We start from the raw sequence: 14,979 nt of genomic DNA, 5'->3' as shown, positions 1-14,979 counted from the left end.
CAACATGGTAATGCGGTAGTACAAATGAGAAAACTGCTACAATCCTGACCTTTTTCTTTTTTTAGTCAGATCAAACTGATAGTAAGGCATTGGACACGCACACGTATGCACACAGACATTACATGAAAGTTTAACAGCTCCTTAGGTACCAGAAGAGCATGAGTCTGATGGAGTGTGACATGCCCGTGGGCTTTCATCATGGATGTTGACGTCTGAAAGTGGCAGATTTCCTGTCCCTGGCACATCACTAAGAATCCCCTCATAGTCCGGTCTAATGCTCAATTGTGTGTTTAACCCTCTTTGTGATTCCTCACGTCGACATTCTCGAAGTAGCACAGCTCCTACCACACCTAAACAATGAAGCAACAAAAGCAAAGTGACATGTATTGTCTTTGTTACAGTACAAGATGAACTGCTATGGAGTACATCCATTCTACATGGGACTTGAGACCACTGCGGATGCTCACGGCGTGTTGCTGCTAAACAGCAATGCAATGGGTGAGATTTCATCTCAACATGCACGTGCACACACACACACACACGCACATGCTTGATGAAACATGTTATGTCAGCACGTCTTGAAATGGATGCAGTGGGCATTTTCTGTAGGTATTAATACTAATACCATGTTTTCTTAAGCATGTTATTTTAACAAGACTTATAAAAGCCCAGTACAATATATGACGCATGTTTGATCCATTTCCACATTCGAATTGTGTATGGAGAACAGTTGCACATTGTGATACTACAGCAAAAAATACATACTCTAATTTAAATGTGGGCTCATTCCACATTAAATAACCCTTTGTTTGTAAGAAAATGGATAAAAGAAAAGGGCTAAAGTTTTCTAGGCTACAAGATTCATACACAGTCGTCCTTGGCCGCTTTGCAGTTCGAATATCGCTGCTTCACTCTATCACGGTTTTTCCAAACTATATCAGTTAATAAATCATGCTGCTTTGTGCGGTGAGGCACACAAATGCCAGATTTGATCGCAGCATTTTATTGCAGGTTTGCATTATCTCACAACAGCCACAATAATCCCTAATAATGGGCTACTGTTGTGGCCGTCACCCACGCCAAGCTAAAACTCCACTACGAACCCCCGACATCTCTTCCTGTCCACCTGTCAGCTCCCTTAGGGAGCACATTTAAAGCAACACACACGAGCATGACTCTTAGTTATGTCGTAACTATCTTATTTACTCTTATTATGTCTACGAGACAGATACTTTATTCATCTCAAAGAGAAATTCACATTTCCCGCAGCTCTGCAAAAGTGTCATAATAAACTTAATCACTTCCAACAAGACAAAATAGGAGGTAATGTGATTGTAAAGGTGATTATGCAGCGTTAGTTCATATCTATTGTATCTAATCATGTTAAAACCATATTTAAAAGGTGGTAAACAGGTTTTCATGCTCTAACTACGAAAATATTCCATTTATAACAAAGGAATCCTACTTTGCGAAAATTCACTTATCACAGTCGGGGTCTGGAACCAATTAACCGTGATAAACGAGGGGTTACTGTATAGTTATTGAAGACAATCAATTTACACATTGTGAAGCATCTGGCCAGTTATGGTATATAATAATAATAATAATTATTATTGCTTATTGCTTTTCTTTAACTCAACTCTACAATTGCCGTATTGAATATAACAACCCCCTCCTTGGAAAAAAAAAAAGAACAATAAAATAAAATAGACTAATATACTGTATGTGTGTATATATATATATATATATATATATATATATATACACACATACATACATCTCAAACTTGTCTCTAGTCCCTTCCTCCTGTGAACCACACTTCCTCATTGCCACTAGATGACAGTGAGCTGCGTCCACTGACACTCTGAAAATCACAACAATACCTTTATTATGCTTGTGTGTGTGTGTGGTCTAAATAAATAGAAAACAATAAGTGGATATTCTCATCTCTCACTAACGTAACTCTTACTCTTACTCCAAGTACAATTTGCTGCATTTAAGTATGCTCGGAAATGACAGAAAATACATTTACACGCAAAACATGTGAAATCAACTTAAGGTTACGTGGTGTCTTTGAATGCAACCCTTCATGGCTCATAATACGGTTAAAGTGTGATTCAAATATTCTGCTACTATTAAAGAGACTAGCGTTAGGCAAATACATTTTCAGACGTGTGCCATCTTTTAGCTTGATTTACATTTTCAGTTAATTTGGAGCTGTTCATACATACAAATATATAGTATGTAATTTTGTCCTGTCGTTTATCTTTCTCTTCATAAAATACAGCAAAAATTGGCATATTTTGCATATAGTGGCAAATGGTGATTAATTATGATTAATTAATTTGATAACTGTGATTAATTTGGCTAAAATTGTGTGTGTGTGTGTATATATATATATATATATATATATATATATATATATATATATATATATATATATATATATATATATATATATATATACACACACACACACATAATAAACATTGAAATGAGTGAATGAACGATGAATGAACTTGGAAATCAAGTTTTCATTATCAGTGAACTAACAAGCTACATCTCTCCACGTCACTGGTTTGTGTGAGTGACAGGAAGAAAAGGAAACCGTCTTTTAATGCCACCTTCTGATGCGCATATATAAACCTCTAGATGCCGAATATACTGTAAGACAACCCGTCTTAAATTGTTTCTGGTTCACTTCTGAATTACTGAACATATTTTAGCACTGGGACTCTCACACTTCTATTGGTCAAAGCACTAGGAAAGACATATTTGGCAACACCAAGACCCACAATTACAAGCACAGGCGGTCTACTAAGTATTCGACATTTTCTGTTCTCCAGTCTCATGTCATCTCATAGTGAAAGGGGGTGTTCATCTCTGTTAATGAGATCTTTCGCGAAATGATGATCACACCTAAAACGAGTACAGCTATTAATTATGCATACAATTTACCTTAACTATGCAAATGCAGACACACTTTCTACTTTCTTTTTTTGGTGCATGTTTCGCACGCACAACGCCATATTCAAATACTTTTCAGCAATAGTAAGTATCATTTGCTTTGCACCCAGATGTGACGTTCCAGCCCACGCCAGCTTTAACCTACCGAACTGTGGGAGGGATCCTGGATTTCTACATGGTCCTGGGACCTACACCAGAAATGGTGGTGCAGGAGTACACTGCTGTAAGTTTTCTTAGGTCTCTTATTTGTTTGCGTATGTGTGTGTGTGTGTGTGTGTGTGTGTAAGAGACAAACATTTTAAATTGTGTTTGTGAGCCTATGTGTTGTGTCTGGCCCTGGGCCTCTGTTGATGGACTGTAGCAGCTGGGAGTTCCTCGCTTCATTGCGCTCTCTCATTTGGGCAGTCTAAACAAACACACACGCTCACACACACAAATACTTTTTTTGCAAAACAACTTTTTCTTTGCTGAAGTGTTTTGACTTCCTTGTTTGTTTTTCATCTTTATAGCTGATTGGACGACCTGTTCTACCTGCTTATTGGTCCCTTGGATTTCAGCTTTGTCGCTATGGTTATGCTAACGACCAGGAGATAGCAGATCTATACAAGGAAATGAGAGCGGCAGGCATACCTTATGTAAGTTCTCTGAAATCCATGCACTCCTGTGTATACACACAATTTTCCAAGGAAGCAAAGTATTTTCATACAATAGTGCATAAAGGTTTGCAATCTATATTTTTTATTATTAATATGAGATGTATTGTGTACAGTGTGTCAAGTTGACCTATGTTTGACCTTCCATTGAAGAAACACATTTTAATTTCAATTAGTGTCGTATCATAAGAAATAGCATGGCTGCTTATTCTAGTATATGCCGATCACATGCTTTTCCATGGAAATCTGCCGAGCATCGCCAAATTACAATTAACTACTTACAAAAATGTCTGTACCGAATAGACCTTTTTATAGGATCAAGTATTTTGTGTTGGACATTTTTTTTGTGTTCATTCTTTGCAAATTGCTGATATTTTTATGACTTATGTTTGTTTGTTTGTTTAACTGTAATGTGCAGGATGTGCAATATGCAGACATTGACTACATGGATCGGCAGCTTGACTTTGTCCTGGACCCCGAGTTTTCTGGACTCCCTGCCCTCGTTGAAAACATGCGAAAAGAGGGCATGAGGTTCATTTTCATTCTGGTAATAAACCATCATCAACCAGTCAGATTTTCCTGCAGACTAATAACAAATCAGACTAAACTATGTGGAAAAATCATTCATTCATTGGGTCAGAAAGCATTCACAGTAACATTCGCACCAATGGATCTTCAGTGAACCTTACATGCATGTTTTTCGAATGTGAGAGGAGATCAAATTAAAAACAAAATGACAGCGAGAAAATGCAAACACAACAAATGTTTGTTTTTGTTTTTTTTTTTTACATTTTCAATTCCAGGACCCAGCCATCTCTGGAAATGAGACTCATTATCCTGCCTTTGAGAGAGGTAAAGCCGCAGATGTCTTCATCAAATGGCCCAAAAACCTTGGTGGTGACATTGTGTGGGGGAAGGTAAGACGAAGTGGGTTGCCATTACTATTATTACATTTAGATATTATGCCATGTTTTGATGTGATGTCACATCATTGACTCGTAGGTTTGGCCAGATTTCCCCAATGTCACAGTTGATGAATCTCTGGACTGGGACACCCAAGTAGAGGTATAAATAAGCTAATTACACCATTATTGGGTGTTATACTGTACATTCAAGGTGTAAGATCTGAACCAGAAAATGTCTTAATATACAATATTTCTACAAGTCATAGTGACACAATGAAAAGGTTTGGCTGACATTTTTCGAACGTAATCATCTGATCACGTCTTTGCAGATCTACAGGGCTTACACCGCCTTCCCTGACTTCTTCCGTGATGTAACCGCAAATTGGTGGCTTCAAGAAATCTTGGACTTCTATCAGACAACTATGAAATTTGATGGCATCTGGATTGTGAGTGACCTGAAAGAGACCATTCTAATAAACAGATCATGTTCTTATGCTGTTCTCGTTATGCCCAGTTGACTTCTATGCTTAAAGAATCCTTTCCTTTGTAGGATATGAATGAGCCTGCTAGTTTTGTGCATGGTACAGTTGGGGAGAAGTGTCTGGGTAACAGTTTGCTTGAGAATCCTCCATATATGCCATGTAAGACAACAGTGTTTGCATATGTTCAGGTCCTGTAATTTGACAATGCAGCAGTAATTAATCTGCATGTTTTTTGTGTCCTTGTCCAAATAGCCTTGGAGTCAAAACATCTTGGCTTAAACCACAAGACTCTGTGCATGAACAGCGAACAGATACTCAGTGACGGAAAGGCAGTCAAACACTACGATGTCCATAGCATCTATGGCTGGTCCCACACCAAACCTACTTATGAGTAAGATATGCAGCATGATGTGTTTGAGCTTAGTTGCGTGTTTGTGAGTGCATGTAATATCACCTCACTCATCGGACTGCAAGAGTAAATTAATGAATGGATATTGGAAAACCTAATTGTAGTGTCTAGGTATGAAGGAGTAGGTTAGTACTTCTATTGTCATAACTTTGTGAGTATGATGGTCCAAAAGCCATCACAGAACGTGAGCTGAATGATTAACTCCTGAAAATCCAATAAGAAAAGAAGCTGCGGGCCGTATATGGCCCTGCACTTTGGACACCCCTGATGTAAGCAGTTACTGGATTAAAAATAGTGGCCTATGCAACCGAAAATTCATTTCCAAATGCAAAGCAAGCCACCAGGATGTATTTAATAAACTCCATAAGACCAGGTTGTACTTTTGATTAGCATCCAACAATTCAGAGACAATCTTCAAACTAAAACTTGGCAAAGGATATTGTTCATTTGCACATAAATGAAAATGCTACTGCACGTACAATATATTACAGTGTAAAGTTATCTCTTATAACAGGTGTGCAACGATACATACAATTCACAGTTCGGTTTGGTTTGATACTTTGGTGTCACAGTTCAGTTTTTTTCAATACAAAATGAGAAATGTTCATGCTCCCTGCTGAAATTAGCTGCTGACACTGCTGTCAGTGACTTGTCTTTTGTTTTGCTGTGCAAAGCAGGAACTGCGGTATCGGTGAAATAGGTTCATGAAGGAATCTTGTAACGGGGCTCAAGTGACTGCAGCGTGTCTTGAAAAACTATGTTGTCCACAACACAGAAGGGTTGCATTTCGACAGCAATAAAAGTCCCATTCACCCGGTCAATTTCTTTTGCCCTCTTGGAATCATGTGCTAAGGGCTGTAAAGTTTATAGCGCTTGGGCTTCTTGTTTTTGTCTCGTTCCACTTGTTTTTGCATCGGGGTGTGTTGTCATGTTTGTTGTATTTCCACCAGTAGTTTAAAGGGATAAATCTGATGATTTAACATAAAGTTGTATGACATCCCCATCAGCAGTGTCGTTCAGCAACAGCGACTTACCCCCCCACTCGGTCTCCTAAGTCCAGTTCTGGTCGGATTTTGGTGATGAAGAACGAAGTTCCGCTTAGTTGCTGGGGACTTTTAAGTGAAGAGTTTGGCTTCTAAAAACAATATGCGTTCAAAAGAGTAATACATTTGCATTTGTAAAAAAAAATTCCTTCTGAAAAAAAATCCGACCTCACAAAACGCTCTGCGTTATATTTGTCTGCCGCCGTATCCCCGCGCACTGTCACCTGTGCATTCATGTGTATGTGACGAACACACTTGCATCTTCTTCCGCTGTGTAACACATACGTTAACAAGATGGCCGCGAGTGTGTTCATCACATACACATGAATGCACAGGTGACAGTGTGCAGGGATACGGCAAGAGACAAATACTGTATAACGCCAAATGCTTTGTGAGCTCTGATTTTTTTGAGAAGGCATTTTTGTGATGCAAATGTATTAGTCTTTTGAACGCATATTGTTTTGAGAAACCAAACTCTTCACTTAAATGTCCCTAGCAGTTAAGCGGAACTAATTCTTCATCGCCAAAAACTGACCAGAACTGGACTTACGGGCCCAAGAGGGGGGTAGGTTGCTGTTGCTGGACTACACTGCTGATGGGGATGTCATGCAACTTCATGTCAAAAAATCCAAACTATCCCTTTAACGTTGTGTGACACTTGCGACGTACCGTTGTACTTTTGTCCACGATGCGCTTGCCATTATGCGTGAGAATCATTTTATCGGCAGCGCAGACTCTCACGTTATGTTAGAGACGCACTGTCAACCGATTGCTAATCTCGTGATACCCGATGCATGTCTCACCGGTTGATTAATCTAAGGATTTATGGCTGATTGTTATCGATTGAGGAGGCGGCTACCGACGCTTGTCTCGCTTGTCAAAGCGGATATCCGGTTGTATTGGTTTATCGTTCACAACCCTAATGCATGTATGCCTTTAACCACTTCCCTATAGCTCAGTGAGCTGCAAGGAGCATACCACCATCTAGTGTTGTGTAGATCGACATAATTTGGCCAAACATCTCCCTAGATCCAGTGCATACAAACTGGGACGCTGTCAGAGACTCATCTTTGAGTTATTGCACCACACATTGAAGATGACAAAAAAGTTTGCTGATAATAAGGCAGGATAAAACAACTATGGACAGCAGGGTAGGAGTCCTCCACACTACACACACATACAGCCAAACAGACCAAAGTGCATGAGGGAGAGCTGGTGGAAAACATGACCCTGCATGATCACGACTCTGAAAGACCTCGCTGCACTGTATCCTTCACAATTAACCAGCTACTATTGACCACTGCCTCAGTCCATGGGCCATCACTTGATGTCGACATGTTGGCCTGACATTAAACACATGAAAAGAACAGTGTGTTGGCACCACAGACCCATCACTGTGAACAAATCGGTTGCGAGTTACAACCGATGGAGCGTAGCCAAAAAAAGAAACAATACCAACATGACCTTTGACTGCATGACCACGTCAAGCATCATAGATCGGATATGATTCATGCTCAGCTCAGTAAATCCTGAAATATTAAAGGTGAGCCTGACAAGGTACATGAACTTACCCACCTGACCTCTGACCTCAGCTGCTTGAAAACTTGGGTGGGTAACCTTTACAATGCATACGGTTCCTATTTGTGACTCCTCTGCCTTTTTCTGTTGCCTATCTTTTACAGCACTGCTTTTCAACTGATCTATCATCACCCCTTAATGACAAGCAATGGCCTAAACTTTCCAACTCAAATTTCTCAAAGATCTTATATTAGGATGTAGGGAAAAGTAGCTACTGTGAGGTTACCTAGCATGCTTTGCGGGTATAATTTTGCATGTATGCTACTAGAGGTGTTATTTTGAGACCTGCATAGTCCGTGTGGTGCAGTTGCATTATGTGTTCTATTTGTGTTGACTTGTTGTGTTGGTTTTCATTGCACCCCGAGTTAGCTAGACATCTGTGTTGATGACTCCCCTGTCCGTTTGTGCTGTGTTGGCAGAGAGTGTTTTTGGCTTTTCATTTTCACATGAAGTGGACTTCTTTAAAGCAAGCTGAAGATGCCTCTGACCATTACCTGTGCGACTCGTCCTAATATACTTCTCCTCTCTACTTCTGTGAAAATTAGTTTCAAATAGCCCTACAGAGTGCTGTTGCCACCTTAAGAAGTATTAATAGATGACACCCCGCTGCTACAACCTTATCGTGGTGGAGTTTACATGTCCCGATGATCCTAGGAGCTACGTTGTCGGGGCTTTTATGCCCCTGGTAGGGTCACCCATGACAAACAAGTGAGGGACCAGACATAGAGTGGCTCAACAGACCCCTATGAAGAGAAGAATCGTTGGACCGAGTTTTCCCTCTGCTACACATGGAGTCCCTAGAGGGAGTACTGGAGAGTGCTCCCTCTGAGGATCCCCTTGTTCTGCTGGGGGACTTCAACACTCACTTTGGCAGCGACAGTGAGACATGGAGAGCTGTGACTGGGAGGAAGGATCCCCCTGATCTCAACCCGAGCTGTGCTTTGTTATTAGACTTCTGTGCCCGTCACAGGACTTGTGGCAATATGGCGAGTTGTCTCCGATGGTGGGGGAGGATGACGGTCAGACCTGGCAGGCCCAAGCGCATTGTGAGGGTCTGCTGGGAATGTCTGGCAGAGTCCCCTGTCAGAAGGAGTTTCAACTCCCACCTCCGGGCGGAAGGAATACTTGGAAGACCCTCAATCCTACCAACACGTCTTCTAATGAGGAAGCAGTGCCTGGGGACTCCGAGGTGGGCTCTCCTATCTCTGGGGATGAGGTTGCCGAGGTTGTCAAAAAGATCCTTGGTGACGGGGCCCGGGGGTGGATGAAATCTGGCCGGCGTTCCTTAAGGCCCTGGATGCTGTCTTGTCTTGGTTGACACGACTCTGCAGCATCGCAATGGACATCAGGGGCAGTGCCTCTGGATTGGCAGACCGGGGTGGTATAATGTAGGGATTCACATAGTTGACTTTGTTTTGGGGTAAGGATGTAACGTTTTATTCTATATTTCCTAAATTCAATGTCTCTCTTCATTGTACAGTGCCCTGCTGAATGTAACAGGTAAAAGAGGAATAGTGGTGACCAGGTCCACTTACCCCTCCAGTGGAAAATGGGCCGGGCATTGGCTGGGTGACAACAATGCCAGCTGGGACCAGTTATATAAATCCATCATAGGTATGTACCTGTATTAACACTTGCTATAATTAAACTGTGATCAAAACCTTTGGTTCTGTTTAATGAAATCAAGGATTACGTGCATGCATGTATTTTCGCTTATTGTATCTTTACTGTATTAGTATCAACTGTAGAAATTGCTCAAGATTTTTCTGTCTTGCAGGCATGATGGAATTCAGTCTGTTTGGCATCCCTTATGTAAGTATCACCATCTGATCTTGTTTTTTGATTAGACGTAATCTTATTGATGTGACCTTGTCCACTGTAAAAAGATTACACTGGCGCAGTGCTGTTATTTTATTTTGCTGGACACTTTGATCAAAGGACATCTTGTAGAGTATGTTCTTACAACAAGAGACAGGAAAGCTGATGCTGTCGGTCAATATCTACAAAAAAAGTGTGTCACTTCTTTAACCACCTATTCCTTCATTTACATTTTGGACATTTGTTGTGTGTTTGGTTGTGCCTTCTTAATAGTTAATAGCTACATTTTTTTTCCACTTTGGGCCACCACAGCTACAATTGCATGAATGGTTGTGGCTTAGTTTGTTTAGGCCGGGAATCAACCCCATGTCTTCTGCCATGAAGAGCAGAAGCGTGTACAATTACACTAACAGGGATTTCATAGAAAAACTAGATGAAGCAATTTCAGCAGAATTTGCGTGTGAGTGCTGAAGAGTTGAAGCTGAACTGAAATGCTGTTGCAATGTATGAATGTTGTATATAAGAAAAACTGCTGAATGAATGTAGGAACTGGTAAAACTAGTAAAACATTTTGCATTCATTTTCAAGGGGGAAAGTGTCGTGGAAAATATGGAATTACATTAAGTGTGGGAACTTTTTCAAAGGTCCTGATAGCCCACGTGTCCCGAATGAGCTGATTATTTTGATGTTTGAAATGGTTTGAATCGGATGAAACACGAGGAAGTAGTTGACGGCCAAAGAATGGAGTTGGTGAATGGTGTTAAAATTTAATAAGGATGGAAAAAGGTCACAGTGGGACTGAACCAATGGGGCGTGGCTCCCCCGCTCAATCAACCAGAATTCACTCTCACCTCAGTTCCACCATCGCTCCTAATTATTCTACAGGTGCGGTCAGTAGAGGACAGTGATGATTTCTGTTTGACTTCAATTATTAGAGTTCTTTCTATTCGATCGGATACTCATGTTTGCGTTTCACCAATATTTATGCGTCAGTGAGACTGTAAAGTGCGCCTCTTAGAATATAAGAATAAAAATAAGTGTAATGTGATTTTATAAAATACAGTACAGGCCTAAAGTTTGGACACATAGAACATCACTGATGGTCCCAACCTCACTAATAAGGCAAGGAATTACACTCAACTTGTTCAATTCAGCCTCTGAAGTGAAAACCATTTCAAGTGACTACGTTATGAAGCTCATTGAGACAACACCAAGGGTTTGCAGCGCTATCAAAAAAAAAAGATAAGACATACAATATATGTCTAAAATAAGTCATATTTAGAGTTATTTTACACTTCTTTGTTAAATACTTAATTCCACATGCGTTCATTCATAGTTTTGAGAATCTACAATGTAAATAGTCATGAAAATAAAGAAATCGCATTGAATTAGAAGGTGTGTCCAAACTTTTGAGCCTGTCCTGTATGTTGAACGACTAAACCAGAATCGAAACAGCAACCTTTGGGTTGGCAAACAACCACTGTACCACCTGAGCAAGGTCACCTTATAAAAAAAAAAAAAGTGGACCGTTAAAGTAATGTAAAATGATTTTTCAAGTAATCTGTCATTCTAAACTATGAATAGTTTTGTATTTTCTTATTGTCTGGCTTTTAAAAAAAAATGTCTTCCTCTCCTTCAGACCGGAGCAGACATATGTGGGTTCTTTAATGCAGCGGAGTATGAGATGTGTCTTCGCTGGATGCAACTGGGTGCCTTCTATCCATACTCACGCAACCACAACGGCAAAGGCAACCCGGTGAGTATACTCCTAGCAGGATGATGAAAGCTTAGCTTTCTATGACAGTCTAAGAGTCAAATGATTTATTGTCGACTGGGTGCCCTGTATTTCTGAACTCTGATCTACAGTATACCTAGAATGAATAGAAGGTCACATTTAAGCTGTCTGAATATCTCTGTTACTCTGAAAGACACAGTCTAAAACATGCCGAATATTAGCGAAAACACACACATTCACAAGATAGACCAGTTTGGTGCTATTGTATTGGTGGCATTCATTCTTGCAGTGACCTTTAAGAGCCCTGGAACACATCTAAGAAATCCAATAAGGCCCGTCCAAGGATCGATCCCATGAGGCAAAATTTCTCTGCAATGGAGTCTGAAGTACTCGACAGGATAGTTTGTGTGTGCGTGTGTGCATGTGTATTAGGGTGGGTGGGATGATTTAATTGAAGTCTCAAGTCTACTGTTTTGTATCCGTCTATCCATTTTCTATACCGCTTAGTCCTCACTAGGGTCGCGTGGGTATGCTGGAGCCTATCCCAGGCAGGGTACTCCCTGGACTGGTCGTACATATAGACAAACAACCGTTCACACTCACATTAATACCTATGGACAATTTAGAGTCACCAATTAACCTGACGTGTGGGAGGAAACCGGAGTACACAGAGAAAACCCACACACGCACGGGGAAAACATACAAACTCCAACGGACATTCGAACCCAGATCTTCCAGATCTCCTGACTGTGTGGCCAGCATGCTAACCACTAGGCCACCGTCTGGCCCCAGTTGTTTTGTAATGGCTTGCAAATGATGGTTTAACCACAGACGGCATTTCAGAGAAGATGAAGAAGATTACCCAGATGATGTGGGTTTGCAGCTCAGAATCACAAACTTGAAGAGCAGATCAAGATTGCTACACAACAAATCAAAGAGAAGCAAAGAGAAAAAGCAAAGGGCACACAAGGCTGGAAAAAAACGGATATTTTCGATTATGAAGTTAGCTATCTTTTTTGGGTAATTCATGTTTTTTCTTAATTTCATCTTTTTATATCAAAGTTGAAATGCATTCTAATATAAAAGTGATAAAGGGGACATATGATGTATATATCACAGATTTAAAAAGTTCCTAGGTGTCTTAATAACATGTCTGTGACATGATTGGGTCAAAATATCCTGACGATCAAGAATTAGGGCACACTATAAATCTTCTCAAAACAGCCCTGTTCAGAGCAGCTGATTTTGGGGGGCTGTCCTGGCCCCTCTACTGCACTAGAAGTCAGACCTGATGTGCTGGCTCTTTAGCGAGCGAGCGCCTGAGGGAGCGGTACAGAGAGGAGTGTGAGCAGCTGGGCACATGTCACACACAGCAAGAACAGTTTCACCCAGAAAACCACAGCTCGGGTCTTATTTCTATACTGGAGGGAAAGAAGGAGATTAGCCCTGAAGTCAAGACATTACAGACCTCATCCTTGGAGCGCCAGACGGAGATGCTTTGCACGCCCGACCAAGGTCTGAAGTCCCAAGAGGAACGGCTAGCAATAGGAAATAAAATGAATCCCCTTTTCTCTGATGTCATCTGTGGCAGGGAGGTGATGTAACGATGTGACCATCTGAGTATCCAACAGCACTACAACACTGCTTAACATTCAGCTTTGACATGATAGTGAGTCCGTGTTGTCAGTTACTAAAAAAGAAAATGGCGGCTCTTCGCTCAAAGAGCGGGCAGAGAAACTCATTGCGCGGGCGGACTTCATGTAAATTTGCACTATTGTTTTCTAGGGTCAAAATCTCCAGACACATTTTCGGACATAGTTTATTTTATCAAATAAATTACTTGGTTGTGTAATTTAACACTTGATTGTCGGGCAGGCACTCCAGAGACCCAAATATGTGTACCCAAATATGTTTTCCATAATATGTCTCCTTTAAGATCAAAAGGCTGTTTTCTTCCTGATTAATAGGCTTGGAAAAGCAAATTTCTCATTAGTGTTGCCATCTTTTAACGTGTGCTCTCTACGATTTCAAACACACCAAGGAGGTGTGAAATGAGGGTTATTCAAAGACCAAGACAGGTGCAAACTTCTGTACTTCCAGTTAATTACAACCGTGAACATTTCCTCAGAAATTAAAAGGTAATTTCCTTGGGTCAGAAGATAATGGAAATGTTGTACATTCCATCAGTTTCTGAAATGTCAACAGTATGTAACCAGTTGTCCGCAGTTTAAAAACATTTTAATAGCCATTATGTTCTTGCAACGGAAGCCAGCTAGTTTAGCTGTGCGATAGTACGTTGATACCCTAGTCACACTAGAGGTAGAATGAGCCAGAATCCTGGATATTCAAAGTGCATTATAAAAATTCTGACTGCACTCCAGATATTAGGGCCCATTCTTGTGGCCAACCCAAATTATTTTAGCATGCTAAAAAACATTTGAGGTGGATTTGAAGTGGAAAAATAATGAAACGGCATTCGAAAGATATTCAAACTGTACTCTGACTCTATTCTAACAGCATTCCAAACATTCTGATTGCATTTGACAAACAAAAAACGCAACCAACTGCCGCTGAAAGTCACTATTCAGTTTCAACTTATTCACATCACATTCAAACCACCGCCAAGGAAAAAAGAAGCCAAGTTAACCCCGACAGCGACCGCCGGCGCGGAGAGTGCCGAGGTGCTGAAAAGTGGTTGAAAGCCAATAAGCCCACTGAAGCGTCACTCGCCACTTCGGCATCGTCAATTTACATCACGTCATGCTGGCAAGAAAAAAAGGAGCCAAACTTAACACTGGCCGTCCGGCGTGCACAGTGCAGAGGTACTGAAATCCAGGAAGCCAGGAAGTATTGAACAGCATTCAGATCTTGTCCCGAATGTGGCGCGAATTTTTAAACGTATTCATTCGGCTGGTTCTGCAGATTCTTGCTTTGTGTGACAGGGGCTTACTCCCCGACGCCTCAAGAGCCGTGTGGGTCAGTGGGTTGGGAGCTTGGGCTTTTAGCTTACTGGCTAGCGTGCTCGACTCTCTGTCAGAGAGGCTGAGGGCTGTTATAGTCTCTAATATTCAATCTGTCTAATACGATCACACTTCTGAAAATATTTAAACTCTGGAGAGAGTCACATTTCACCCTAATTTACACACAAATGCATAATAAATATCTCTGACCGTGTCAATCAAACAATATTATTGTTAAAAAGGCTGATTTTTTTTTTATACCGCCCTTGTATTGGATCTCATTAGCTTGTGTAGGTGCACATGCTGTTGCTGTTGTTGAAAATGGCGCTGACTCTTCTCTTAAGTTTGTATGACTTCAAATACTAAAAAAACATCACAAACCAAAAAGTCCCTTTGAAATGTGTTTACTCAAACGCTGAATACTTGTGA

At 40.8% G+C, this 14,979-nt stretch overlaps 1 protein-coding gene across 6 annotated transcripts in view; it reads left to right on the top strand.

Annotated features, from left to right (window-relative positions):
- si (sucrase-isomaltase (alpha-glucosidase)) overlaps nt 1-14,979 on the top strand; it is a 96,201-nt gene that overhangs the window by 61,330 nt on the left and 19,892 nt on the right. For all 6 annotated transcript variants that reach the window (XR_008573099.1, XM_054793560.1, XM_054793562.1 and 3 more), the window contains 12 exons: nt 402-498; nt 3,078-3,190; nt 3,477-3,602; nt 4,039-4,167; nt 4,424-4,537; nt 4,623-4,685; nt 4,855-4,971; nt 5,076-5,166; nt 5,260-5,398; nt 9,518-9,651; nt 9,815-9,849; nt 11,495-11,611. Coding sequence is in view for 5 of the 6 variants with exons in the window: in XM_054793560.1 (XP_054649535.1) it covers nt 402-498; nt 3,078-3,190; nt 3,477-3,602; nt 4,039-4,167; nt 4,424-4,537; nt 4,623-4,685; nt 4,855-4,971; nt 5,076-5,166; nt 5,260-5,398; nt 9,518-9,651; nt 9,815-9,849; nt 11,495-11,611 (1,275 nt within the window). In the remaining variant the exon portion in view is untranslated. The remainder of the gene's footprint in view (nt 1-401; nt 499-3,077; nt 3,191-3,476; nt 3,603-4,038; nt 4,168-4,423; nt 4,538-4,622; nt 4,686-4,854; nt 4,972-5,075; nt 5,167-5,259; nt 5,399-9,517; nt 9,652-9,814; nt 9,850-11,494; nt 11,612-14,979) is intronic.

This window comes from Dunckerocampus dactyliophorus, chromosome 12, assembly GCF_027744805.1.
Source record: "Dunckerocampus dactyliophorus isolate RoL2022-P2 chromosome 12, RoL_Ddac_1.1, whole genome shotgun sequence".
NCBI classification, from domain to species: Eukaryota; Metazoa; Chordata; class Actinopteri; order Syngnathiformes; family Syngnathidae; genus Dunckerocampus; species Dunckerocampus dactyliophorus.
The sequence above is the reverse complement of the archived record's forward strand: the minus strand, read 5'-3'. Positions and strand labels throughout refer to the sequence as shown.